Raw genomic sequence first — 13,468 nt, 5'->3', positions numbered from 1 at the left:
ATGAAATGCAATTCAGCTTCTCACTGGTGCTCCTTTTTTGTGAGATGAAACATTTTAGCCAGCAAATGTTTGCCAGGGCATCCTCTGTTTGACGAGATGTAGTTCTTAAAAAAGGTTTTTTTAATTTTATTATTATAGTTTTTTATTTTAACCGTGCGTCATTAGTTTGTTTGTTTTCCAAATAAACTAGTCTGATCTGTTCTAGAGCACTCTATCCGGTAGTTTACACACACACACACACACACACACACACACACACACACACACACACACACACACACACAAACACAAACCGTTTCCATATCTGCAAATTGATTCCAGTCTAATTATTTTTATTTTAACTAATACTCTGGGGCCCCCTGCTGGCTCAGCCAGTAAATGCACTGACTACATATTTCTGAGATCTGTTTTGCATGTCTTCCCACTTCTCTGTTCCTAGTTCGTTTCCTATCCGTCTTTACTGTCCTGTCTTAGAAGATCCACACTAGTTTAGTCACATTTAGCCATTGACTAGTATGTCTCGAGGTATACTTGACATTAATGCCGACCATATTCCAAAGCATAATGTAGTTTGTTATATTTTCCGAGGAAGCCATTGGATTCCTCAGAAGGTTGATTACATTGTGGTATGAAAATCAACTTGCAGAGACTTGAAACACGATTGTGATCACTGATAGGTAATCAAAGTATCCAACACACTACACCTCATTGTATGGTTATTTTTATTTTTTTGTCAAAGTTACGTTGTGAAAATATTGATTTGCAAAGTAAATTCAAACATCCTGTGGCACTGTTGAGGTGTATGGAAGCCCAGGTTTGCTTTGATAACAGCCGTAAGCTCATTTGTATTGTTGAGTCTTATGTCTCACACCTCCTCTTGACAATACAACCTAGATTCTCTGTGGGGTTCAGGTCAGGCCCGTTGGCTGGTCAGTTAAGCACAGTAATACCAGGGTCAGTAGAGTACACCAGTTACTAGTACCGGTAGTTTTGGCTCTGTGTGCAGGTGCCAAATCCAGCTGGAAAGAAAAATCAGCATCTCTATAAAGCTTGTCAACATACTGATTCTGAAGCACAACGTGCTCTAGAACAGGGGTTCTCAACGTTTTGGGCTGGGGACCCCAGGAAATGCCCCGCCCCCAATACGAATTTACTGCTACAATAACCTTAATAATAGAGAAAATACATCATAAATAAATACTGAAACCAGCCATTCAGTTGCATAAAAAAATGATTTTTCTTTCTATTTTTTAATATAATTTGGGGACCCCCCCCCAAAATCATTTTGCGACCCCTCGGTTGAGAACCCCTGCTCTAGAATATCCAGATAGATGGTTGTGTTGACTCTGAAGACATCACGTTATAGCTTTTAACCATTATTTTAAATTTTAGCTGTTGAAAAATAGCAGATCGATTCTACAAGTTTGTAGATCTGTTATTTTTTGACAAATTGTGAAAACCTACCTGTGCAAATCTTACATTACATAATTACAAAAAAAATACCTAATTTTTGGGGTCCATCCATGGACAAAGGTTTGAGCACCACTGACCAAGAAACACAGGTGTTTCAGAAAACATTTAGAAGACATTTAGTATAATCTGGTCTTTTGGTGTTTTAAACATTGTTATAATTTAGCTATTGAAAAATATTTTTAGATATTTTTAGATCTACAAGCTCATAGCGCGCCACCGAGTGGCGCGCTACGAGCTTGTAGGTCTGCTATTTTTTGAAAAATCGTGAAAATATTTATTTCAGAAAACTGGAGGATTTAGAATATTTTTTTTTAATTTTTTGAGGTCAGGCCTTAATGAGTTTTTAAATAAGTGTGATTTCTCTCAACAGGAGCTGATTGACTACTTGCGGAGCCACTCCCACAGTTCCATGTACGCCACCTCCATGTCGCCCCCTGTGGCTCAGCAGATTATCACCTCCATGAGGATCATCATGGGAGAGGACGGCAGCACACTGGGTAAGCACTAAGCAAGGTGAACGTTATCACCTCCATGAGGACGGCAGCACACTGGGTAAATAGGGTCGGGTGCAGTACTTAGTTTAGACAGTTTTTGGTTTAGACTAGTCATTGGTTAGACCAGTCATTACAGTCCTACAACTACAACATATCTCAAACCCTCACCCTAGGGTGCCCACACTTTTTCGACTTGAGAACTACTTTCAAAATGTCCAGCTCAAAAAGATCTATACAGTATACACACCCAAAAAAGTATTATCCCATTGCTGAAAATAGTAGCAGATGGCAAAATATATACATATTTTTAATGATAAATATTTTGGTGCATGTCATGTGGTCTACCTGCAAAGCCTTTGTGATCTACTGGTAGATCGCGATCTACCTTCTGGGCACTCCTGCCCGGGCCTAAACCTAACCTCCTACGGGGCAGCACACCTAAACCTAACCTTAACCCATGTCTAACCTGGCAATGACTAGTCTAAACTAAGTATGCACCCTGTGAAAAATCACTGAACGGATCCAATAGATCAGTGGTTTTCAACCGTTTTGCATATCAAGGCCCATTATTGTTTTCAGCATTTGAGCCACGGACCAAACATTAGATGAGATTTGGCCTCTCAGACCGACAACTATAATGAATATTTTGTTGTCGTTGGATAAGATTTTGTCCACATTTCCATGCTGTATTGATGTTGTTACCGTTAGATAACAGGCAAACGTTGATCAAAATAAATACAAATTCTACAGAAAATCTGTAGAAATTAAGTAATGCACGTGTTTAACAAAAATGTAACTGCTGAGAGAATAAAATGAAACCAAATGGACCAGGTTGGTTTTTGATTTGGAACCCCTGCAGCAAGAACCAGTTTTGACAGGTTGTCTCGGTGTACAGGACAGGAGATTAGCTACACATTCATCTAAACCCGTGCATGCACTGACCATAAATGTTTACATTACTCGTATTAGCACTCATATAATATAAGGCAGAAAAATAGCCATGTTGAATCTTTTAGGGACATGCAGTCAGTACGGGATGTTTGATGTTGCGTTCATCTGAACACAGTGGTCATAGTCTGCACATGGTCTAGGTTAGGCAACCCTCTGCCCCTCCAGTCATGTGACATGTAGGGTCGCAGTCAGTGTTTGGTGCTGGATTGCAGAGACCTGTTCTTTTACAGGCTTTTCTCCCCATTATGTTCCCTTGGACAGCAGCCAGTCGGCATTGTTGTCCTAGATTTTACCCCTAGTTTCTGGGTCACTTGGAGAGTGTCTGTTCATGTGGGATCACATGGTGCCTGGCACCGCCTAGTATGGTTTTCCATCCGTACCACAAGATGGCGCCATTAACCTGTGATTTGAATGTATGGAATATGTCATTCTGTTCTCACAGTTCAGCTTCCTACAATACCATTGGTTGGCTTTGTTCTGTGACATCATGTATTTCAAATGTAGTTTTTGTAAACGGGTGCCAGCCTCGCTACGTTGCTAGCTTCATACTGATAACATAACTGGTTATTTACCTGTGTAATCAATCATTCACAGCTGAGTGATAAGAGCTACTATCAATGAACAACCGGCAGATATGATACGAGGGAGCATGTTTAGGCTCAGTTAATTCATGGGGGACAATTTACAATTTAGGCATTTAGCAGACGCTCTTAATCCAGAGCGATTTACATTCAGCAATAATTCAGGGACAGAGAACTAATGTGATTCATACATCACAGCCTGAAGGACCCTGGGAAAATGCACTGTACTGCATCACATTTTGAGGAGCCTGCTCCACATTTTTAGCTTGTAATAATATCACACTACTTCAATCAGGCTCCTTAAATGCACATTTCAGCAATTTATCACTCATTGTGTGTGTGTTTATTCCCTGAATGCAGACCTCTAAAGCAACGGAGAGATTATTTAGAAATTAGTCTTTTCAATATTTAATTATTACATTAATTATATTTAATTATTGTCCATTACAATTCATCTATCATATAGTAGTTTAATATACACAGTATTGTCCAGCGCTAGTCTCCCGGCATGCCATGCTCATATACTAGTTGCCGGTGGGTGGATTGTTCCCTACCACTGGTTTCAGACAGGCCCAAGAGCTCTTGAAGTGGGGCTGTGTTGACTCTCCCACACTCCCTTTATGTGTGCGCGCCCTCCAGCTGGGTACAAAGAGGCATGGCACTGAGGGCCAGCGACCGAACTCTGTTGGGTTCATCTATTTATCTCTGTTGCGCGCACACACACACACACTAGGTCACTGAGATTTTGTTGTTCCATGAGTGTGGCTCCCTTTAACTCCCAACAGGCCTCAGAGCTATAGCAGCCCCTAGAATGCTGATATTATAAGATCATATCCCAGTCCCTCCCTCCCCCCACCCCCACACACACTCCTCCAGGCCTGTTCTCTACCACTCAGCAGCAGAATAAACTTCTGAACCGGTGTCAGCGCTTCAGAAACAACCTCCAGGTCCTCTCTGTCCTTCTCCCTACAGTCAGTGTGTGCACATCCATCAGTTCTTTCCAGGCCACTCTCTGAGGACGGGATTGGGGGGGAGGGCATAACGGCTGACCTTGCACTGTATCCTGGCTTGACAGGTTTTCCTAGTGGAAGAGTAACAGTGACAGCGTGATTGGTTACAGCCTAGTCAGTGTTTGAAATACAGCAGCCTTTGAAGTCGCTGACGCGAAGCCGAAGCGACAGACGATCCTTGATCCCCGCGAACGTCGCACCGCAACGTTTTGACTAGCTAAGGAGCGGCCGGTTGGCGGTTCCCAGGCACGGGCCCAACATCAAAATGGCTTTCTTGTCTCACATCTTTGAAGTCTCACATCAGTCAAGTATGTGGACAGGGCATAAGGATACGACATGGCAAGGGCATTCCTCAGCACAGGCCCAATATGAAAGGAATGCCCAACCCAAAGCAGTTGAAAAGCAACTGTATCAGAACTTACTGCCCTTCTTTTGTTTCTTTTTTTTTAAACAAATCACTCAGTGCTGAGAATCACTTTGGATTCCTGAACAAAAAAAACAAAAAGGGAAAAAAAAACCATCTGGATGAATATCATTTCGTCGCTGTCAGCCTGAAACCTTGAATGTCCAAAACCTTTTTAGGAAATGAGAGAGTTTTTTTTTTTTTTAATCAATCGATCCATTGTAGATATCTAGTCACAAGATTCTAATAATACTTGTAGATCTGCTTTTGCACAACACGGTGCACACACAGTAAAGTATTGATTTATGAAAAAACATATAAAGATGACGTACTATGGAGGAGATACAAGGTTTCTGCCCGACAGCAATGATTTCAGACTTTGTTGTGTCTCAGGGTGCTTTGAAGCCATCATGTTTCTGTTGTGGATTTCAACACGGCCCAGCAGATGTTGGTTGTTGTTGGCACTTTGAGCCAAGCGCTTATTTATTTGGATAAGATGGTATCTCCAGATGTATGGCAATGTGAGGTCTTTTTTAGTGTAGCTTTCTGCGCCAATATGCCATTGTGACTGAGCACATGATGTGGATTGAAGCATGTTTAGTTTCACCCCACTCTTGACCTTTTAACTTGCAGTTTGTCTCCAAAGGCAAGCAGCATAGGTCTTTTTCCCCTTTTTTTCTTCCTTTTTTCTTTTTTTACAAGTTCGTGTATATCATTGTCAACTGAGTTGTGCACAGCCAACAGCCTGTGTGCTACTTTTTACAAGGCATCATACTCCTATACTCTTATATTAAGCCTAAAGATTAATGTATATTCCTTAGCATGATGGTGTCACTTGCCAAAAAAACAGAAGAACAGATCTACAAGCTAACAATGAGCTTGTAGATCTGTTCTTTTAGGCCGTCGGCGAGCCCCCACCGCCCTCGCATTTGCCGTGTTTCTTTATTATTATTATTTTTTTACAACCGGTTCGCCCACGCGCTAGCCATGGCCCTGTCCTTCCCGTTCGGCACATATTGTTATTATATATCTGAAGTAATTATTTCTCCATTTTGGTATACATGTCAGCTTACTAGCTCCTTGGGCTACTGTCTAAAATCCTTAAATTCCACACATCAGCCGACATTGTAGCTGTCACACTTACTCTGTGCACAAACACTGTCTGCATGCACACAATATAAGGACATTTAAAGCTTAAGGTTTCTTGACGCCTTTGCCTACTTGGGCTCTCGTCGCCGAGATCGCCTTTGGATGTCTTTTTTTAATATATATTCATTACGCTTCACAACTCTGCTCTGCACACGCTCATAACACTCCGGTTCCGGTGCGATGAAAAAAACTTAAAAAAAGGGGGAAAAAGTCTGAAGTCTGCTGGCTTATGCTGTCTATCTATGGGAATGTAGTTTTTAGAATCCTAATATCTCAGATTCTTCTTCCATGCTGCGTTTCTGATCAAAATAGCTTAAAGTTTGCTGCTGTTAGAGCAGCCATTTCCCCTCTTCTTAAGCTCTTGTCTTTTTCTCCTGTCCAGGTGCTGATCGCCTCAAACAGCTGGCAGAGAACACCATCTACTTCCGCAGAAAACTCGACGAGGCAGGCTTCATCATCTACGGAAACGAAGACTCCCCTGTTGTACCCATGATGCTCTACATGCCTGCAAAAATAGGGTAGGTGTCTCAGAAGCCTGAATTTGATTGATGTAGATGTATGCTTTTTACTTGTCCACAGATGCTAAACATGTTATTTTGTAGTCAAGTCTAACTTTGATTAAGTTAACGTAGCCTGCGTTATTTGTCGGGAAGCGACGCCGCCAAAATATGTAGGCTACGTTTATTCAGTTGTATAAACATGTTTGATCCGATCTAGTGGAAAGGCTACTCACATTAGCTTTGGATGGGTATATGTTTAGCTTTGACCCTGGACTGCGCCATCTTGGTTGAATTTTCGACTGAAAGCGTGCGTGCGTGTGCACATGTGTGCACGCTTTAGACTCCAAATCCCCCTCCCAGGCGGCATTTCTGGTCAAAACAACGCTTATTGCACGGAGCCTGGCACCGGCCTGTACTTCTCAAGCTCCAGGCACAGAATAACAACCTGTCGAGAGTCAACACACACACCATTAAATTTAGGACCATTAAATCAGGGTGCCCGGCGATTTGCAGCTTCATGGCCTATTTCAAGGTGGCACGGCGCCATCTTGGAAGTAGCTAGAAGTAGCCAAAACACCCCCGAGAGGATCGACAACAACGGGAGCTATGATTACTTCTAACGCGACAAGCGACGGGACCGCGAAAACATAATCTTTGGTTAGAATTGGAAGCATTGATTTAGATCAAGAGTTATTCACGTTTTAAGATTTTCGATCTCATCCACTAAAATGGAGGGGGACCACTTTGGATGACATCCCACGACCACCAAAATGTTGTGGTCAAATGCGGAAGTAGACGTTCTGAGACGGTTCTTCCGGGTGCATCAGTTTTTGCCCGTTAAGCTGACACAACATCCGGTCGCAGTGTTTTGGATCTACAAAATAAGGGTTGAACGGGGCGATATCTTGGCATATTGTAATTCATCACGACGGGGATTGTGTTAACTTGTTTTCTTGGGACTCTTATTTACTTCACCAATTACCCTGTTTTTTGTACATTGTCACAAGTTGCCTGGATAAGAGCAACCGGTATTTGCCCGATATGTGAGCCAACTTCATCTAAGCACTTTTCTCATTACTTTGTTTGTCTGACTTTCATATTAACAGGAGGCAATAACTCAAACCGAGTCATACATGAAGAGAGACTAGAGTGATAAGGATGGGTGTGTCGGGGTCGGGGACGAGAATGAAAACATCACTTTAAGTTCTTAACCGAGTCTTACCATTGGTCCAATGTGTGTTTTGCAGAGCGTTTGGCAGGGAAATGTTAAAGAGGAACATCGGCACAGTGGTGGTTGGCTTCCCCGCCACGCCCATCATCGAGTCCAGGGCACGTTTCTGCGTGTCGGCCGCCCACACCAGACAGATGCTCGACACGGTGAGTCACCCGTTTAATCACCGTCACCTGCCGTGTGCATCTGCAGCAGCAATCTTAGGTTCCCACATTGGTCGCTGTTTGCCTGTCTCTCTGTCTATGTCTCTCTCTCTCTCTCTTTCTCTCTCTCTCTGTTCGCTGTTAGGAGAGGTAAAAAAACATAGTTCTGTGGATGATGTGAGCTGTACACGTTTGTTTGAAGCCACTACTGTAGTTCGACTACTGGAAGGCAACAGCCGTTGGGTTTAATATTTGTCATTTATATTTGACATCTGATAGAGGTTTTGCCAATTCCGTTTTAGCCACAATAGCAAGTTTCAACAAAAGCGGCAACCATAGAAGAGCTCGATAACCGATACCTGAAATAATCCGATAAGTTTATTGAGTACCCGTTATCAATAAGCTTCGGGCTTATCAAGCCTGTTATCGAGCATAACGGCCTATGACGTCATGTTGAAACAGTCAAGACAAAAGGTGATCAAGAAATAAATGTAATCACCCATGCTGGCACAAACGGGTCTAAAAGTGTATTGATACCTGCCAACCAGCGATGCCCGGGTTACGCTGATTACAAAGTACACTGTTAAAGTGACGGTACACATGCAGTTAACAGTTTCTTTTATATTATTTTATTGGTTCTGGTTAGATTAACAATACAAATGAATAAGCTCCATCCATCCCTACATATAAGGTCCAATTTCCTTATCGACATTATACATAAATAAACCGTAATAAGGAGTGTTATTACCAAACTCCGTAGTACCTAGGTATGTGAAATATCTGTCCATTCGTGTGTCTGTATTTCACGTATATCGAGAACCGGCCTTCAAACATGGGAGTGCCGTGTCTGGTGTTGTGTTGGTCAAACAGATGGTTGTCCAGAACCGCCGATCCAACCCATACGCCCGCCTATATATATTGAGATCAGATAAGGCTGGTATTTAAGGAAAACTTGAGAAGTCTTAAAATGGCAGACATCTCAGGATCTTGTGGAATATTGTTACGAAACCCACTCTAGCCAGTTAAGAGAATGGATTTGATTACTCTTGACATGACATGAGAGCATGCTTTTGATCCATGGACCATCATGAGTTTGGACTCGCTACTCTACACTGGTGAGAATGACGTTGTCCTCTCAGCAGTTTGGGGTGGGGGGGGGGGGGTGTGTGTGTGTGTGTGTGTGTGTCCTTTTTTATTATAGTAGATCTTGGAACGCTGATAGCTCTGTAAATATTACAGCATGGCTCAGACAGACAGATTTTATTCGGGCCGCTCTGTCTCTCCAAAGACACTTCATTCATCTCACTGAGGAGTATGTCAACACCATTTTTAATAGTCCATTTAAAGGGCATCAGCTTCACTTTGTTGAACGCTACGAGGAGCCGCTTTTTCCGTCTTTGGAAGCCCACCTCTCCCCCTGCCCCCCTCCTCTCCCCCCTTCTCAAACCGTGGAATAGAAAAAAAAGGTCAGGAGGGAAGGTAAATTGTTTCCAGGTGTTCAGCGGTGTATGCAATGCTGCAGATACAGAGTCTCCGATGGAGAAGGAGTGGAGGAATCTCTGCTCACTTGTGGTTTTTTCTGCAATGACTTCTCTGTGCACCTTTCTCTCCAGAGTTCCTTCTACTCTTTGCTTGTATCGCTCCCGATATGATTAAAGGCTAAGCGCCAGGGATAATGAGGGCTTTTATCGTGAAACCTGCTAAAAGAAAACTTCTTTGGCTTTGCGTTCCCCTTGCCTAATTTATCAGGCTTTCTGGCATGCTACCCTTATATTTGTCTCGCTCTCCTCAGTGGGTCAATGTGAAAAGATTCATCTTCTACGCCCTTTAATTTCCATAATGGGACCAATTTGAAGGCCGTCTAGGTTCCGGTTCAGGGTCAGTAATGTCCATCCTGTTCCGTCTGCAGGCATTGGAGGCCATCAGCGAGGTGGGAGAGGTGCTGCAGCTCAAGTATTCCAGACGCCATGACCAGCCCCTGTCCTCCTCGGGGTGGATGTCCGAGGAAAGCCTGCTTCTGGATTAGGCCAGCTCTGTACCTCCCAACCCTCGTCTTTGTCCCCCCAACATCCTCATCGCCCAAATTCACTCTGTCCATATCCTGTACCACCTGGCTCTCCACCCCCCCCTCCCCCTCAGCGGGTGGCTCACCGGAACCTAAGTATTCAGTGGGTCCAACCCGGCTTTGTAAACCTCAGACGCTAACATTTTGTTACCCGTGTGTGTGTGTGTGTGGGTGCGCTTGTGCGCGCGAGCGATGGCATTCTGAAACCTATCCAACTGTATCCCGAGAAGCCAAAGCGGTCATCGCGGTCATTTTGTGTTAGGAGCTGTTCATTCTTTCCCCTAACTTATTGTGACTGCAGATTTGTGTCAGACCTAACGTCACATCTTACGTGTGCACAGCACACATTGAATTCTTATTGTATTATTTGTGAAATAATAATGGCAACAACAATGCGGAGTTTCTTTGTAATTCAAACAAACGGTATGGCGGAACAGTAGACGGGAAGTCTTGATAATGGGTCTTAACTGCTCATGCAGCTGGGGAAGAAAATATAAATGCAAAATGCGTTTTATATTGGTCGTCATTGATGCACACAACAGTAAACATAGTACATGTATGTAAATATTATTTATCCCAACGTTTGTGGAATACTGCCTCGGGGTATCTTCCCAAACCTCAAAGATACGTTATTTCATAGGAGGCAACATAACCATGTGCTCTCCATATGTATTTATCTGATCGCTTTTCTTTTCCATAATCAGTCTTACTTGAACAGCATAGATTATTGGGTTCTTTCCATAACCAAAGGATGAATATATAAATTATATATAGGAATTATATACTATATGTGTATAGATATATTTTATACTGTTGTCTTAAAAAAAATGTAAAGTACCTGTTCAAGATGAAAACCGAAACTTAAACCAGGGAAAGAACCCAGTCGGAGAGCAAGGAGTAGTTTTTACAACTTATTTTCTAGAGATATTTTTCAGCCTTATTTACTGTTTACACCTGCACTCAACAAAACTTGAGCCTGATGTCTTTAACATTTCTATTTGCTAATGAGCTAAATGTGATTGATTTTGCTTTCTTTTTTAAAATCTGTGTCTCACTCTCACATAAGTGCTTTGTTGTTGAACCAGCGTTGATGCCAATCGTTAAACCAACATGACGCGCTGCAACCACCCATCTGTATGTATGATGATAACGATGCATCCGTGCTTATCTGATGTACAGAAAGCTTTATTTATTTAAATAGCTTTTGTTTGTTTTTGTACTTTCAGCTGTCTGTTTTTTTTTTTTTGTGATTTATGTTTTTATCGGAAAGGCAGCTTCAAATGTGTCCCAGTGTAACTTGTTTTATCTGACTACTACACATCTCAACCACTTGATCCTCGCGTCCCTGTTCTGGGCATGTCGTAATAGGCATTTGGAGCAGATTGTAGATCAGCTATTTTCCTGCGAAGATATTTAGTATAGAGGGAAAATAGAGGGGGCCATAGTCCGGTGGTTCAAGGACCATACTGTTGTTGCAATGTTTTGACCATTGACTAACTCACAGTATACTTGACATTACTGTAGTCCAAATGAATTATACCACTTTTAGGTTCATCAATAATGAAGAATAATGAATTGAATTTTATTCAAACGTTAAGGTGCTGAACCCACCTTAATTTCAGCTATAGAGTTTTCAATCAACAATTTACCTTTTAAACTCAACAATAATGTACTTTTGCCCACCCCAAAAAAGAATCTGCAACACAAATGTCAATGGATCTCCAGCATGTGTCAAGTCTCTACAAGTTGAATGTCATAACCTAATTAAGTGAATGGAATCCTTGACATTAAAAAATATTTATGGCATTCTTGGGGAAACGGTCAGCCGCAATAGCCGCAAGTATGTCAATGGGATGAACATGCCAAACCACCTGTTTGGTCTGTTAATACTTAAACCCTTTACAGTACTCAGTCATCCAGATTCCCAAGGGCTCTATAATAGACCCACTGCTGTTTGCGCAATACGGAATAGAAATAACGGATCTACAAGCTTGTAGAGGTGTTGTTTTTTTTTGTCAAATGTTAGCCCTGCACTAGGGATGCCGGGGTTCAAGTGGTCAACTTCAGTGCTAGAACTACTGACAGGCATTGTAAATGCACAGATGACGTAGTCACTGAACTTTGCAAAGCTTTGTTTGGACATGCTTAAAATGTCCAAACTGTTTTTGTTTTAAATCCCACGTTCCTGTGAACATCTTAACTAAAGGCATTCCACATTGACATGCTTTCCACTGTTTGTGTTTCAGTTAATGCTAATATGCTATTATGTTTCTTTGTGTACCCGTACCAATATAGAGCGGTTCCTCTACATATGGTATGTATGTACTATGTACATGTAAGGGTTAAACATCCTGTTCATGCACGTATGTTTATGTTATTGATCACTTGTTCATGTGAAAAAATATTTTGTTTATGTGGCCACATCTGCGTTGACCAGTTGCAAAGCTGGTTGTGTGTGTGGCACTGGGACCATACCTGTATAAATATATAAGATGACTAAATGCAACACCCAGATGCTTTTATTGATTTAAGTGCGTTTAGCCTTTTAACAGTATGACAACATTTAAGGGTCACTTTTTACACTACATTCATTGTGTTCATTGCATTGCCTTCTAGTGATGGTCAGTCCCAAAAAATGGTTATTGATTATTCTGAATTCTGTTTTCTGATGATATTGAAACTTTTTGCCTCATGTCAAAGTTTCTTTTCAAGCTATCTGGGAGACCCTACCGTATGTCAAATGTTTTTTGTTTGTCTGTTTGTTTTTTCAAGACAATGTGATCACTCAGAGGAACATGACAGTTGCTCTCAGGGGGGGTTTCTGAGTTTGAAACGTACGTATTCACTGCAAAATGGAGACAACTCAGATGTTGGACTCCCTTTGTTGAAGTGACATTGTTAAATGTACCACAAACGGACCTGTGAGCTGACTGTTATGACCATGGAAACTTCCTTATCAGTTGTTTTTTTTGCCCTTGGTGAGTTCAGTGTATTTTGGTGGAAGATAAACCACTTAAAAGGGGGTTGTAAACCATGATGTATGTTGACCATGCTGTTGGAAACTGCTGCAAAGATTAAATCTTTCTTTTTATCAAGTTTTTTTGGAATGGGTCTGTTTATTTGCATGTTGCACACCACATAACTCACTGCACAGCAACTCTGCACTAACGAGGCTAAATGTTATAATAACCCATGGTCCTGGACAGTGGACACATTTATCGATAACAAGTTGTATGAAAAATGTATATGACTTTCCCTCATTGCGCCTCCATACACTTCGCTGAATCCTGCTCCATATTAACCTGACATTCCTGTACACCCCTACCCCCCTTTCAGGAAACAAGAACCCCCCACCCCCCAGTGCTGTGGGCAATTGGGCACTCCCCCTCCTTCATGCAACGGGGGGGACCAACATCTGAAAGCGTGCGTAAAAGTTGACCCAAACCCTGGATGTTGGCCACACACACA

At 42.1% G+C, this 13,468-nt stretch overlaps 1 protein-coding gene across 2 annotated transcripts in view; it reads left to right on the top strand.

The window, feature by feature from the left end:
• sptlc2b (serine palmitoyltransferase, long chain base subunit 2b) overlaps positions 1–13,098 on the top strand; it is a 31,049-nt gene extending 17,951 nt beyond the window's left edge. For both annotated transcript variants that reach the window (XM_080790317.1, XM_080790316.1), the window contains exons 9-12: positions 1,844–1,970; positions 6,444–6,579; positions 7,809–7,938; positions 9,845–13,098. In XM_080790317.1, the coding sequence (XP_080646443.1) occupies positions 1,844–1,970; positions 6,444–6,579; positions 7,809–7,938; positions 9,845–9,961 (510 nt within the window). In that variant the 3' untranslated portion in view covers positions 9,962–13,098. The remainder of the gene's footprint in view (positions 1–1,843; positions 1,971–6,443; positions 6,580–7,808; positions 7,939–9,844) is intronic.
• The last annotated feature ends 370 nt before the right edge of the window (positions 13,099–13,468 follow it).

The sequence above is a fragment of the Protomyctophum bolini genome, assembly GCF_963924005.1.
Source record: "Protomyctophum bolini genome assembly, chromosome: 19".
Lineage (NCBI taxonomy): Eukaryota > Metazoa > Chordata > Actinopteri > Myctophiformes > Myctophidae > Protomyctophum > Protomyctophum bolini.
The sequence above is the reverse complement of the archived record's forward strand: the minus strand, read 5'-3'. Positions and strand labels throughout refer to the sequence as shown.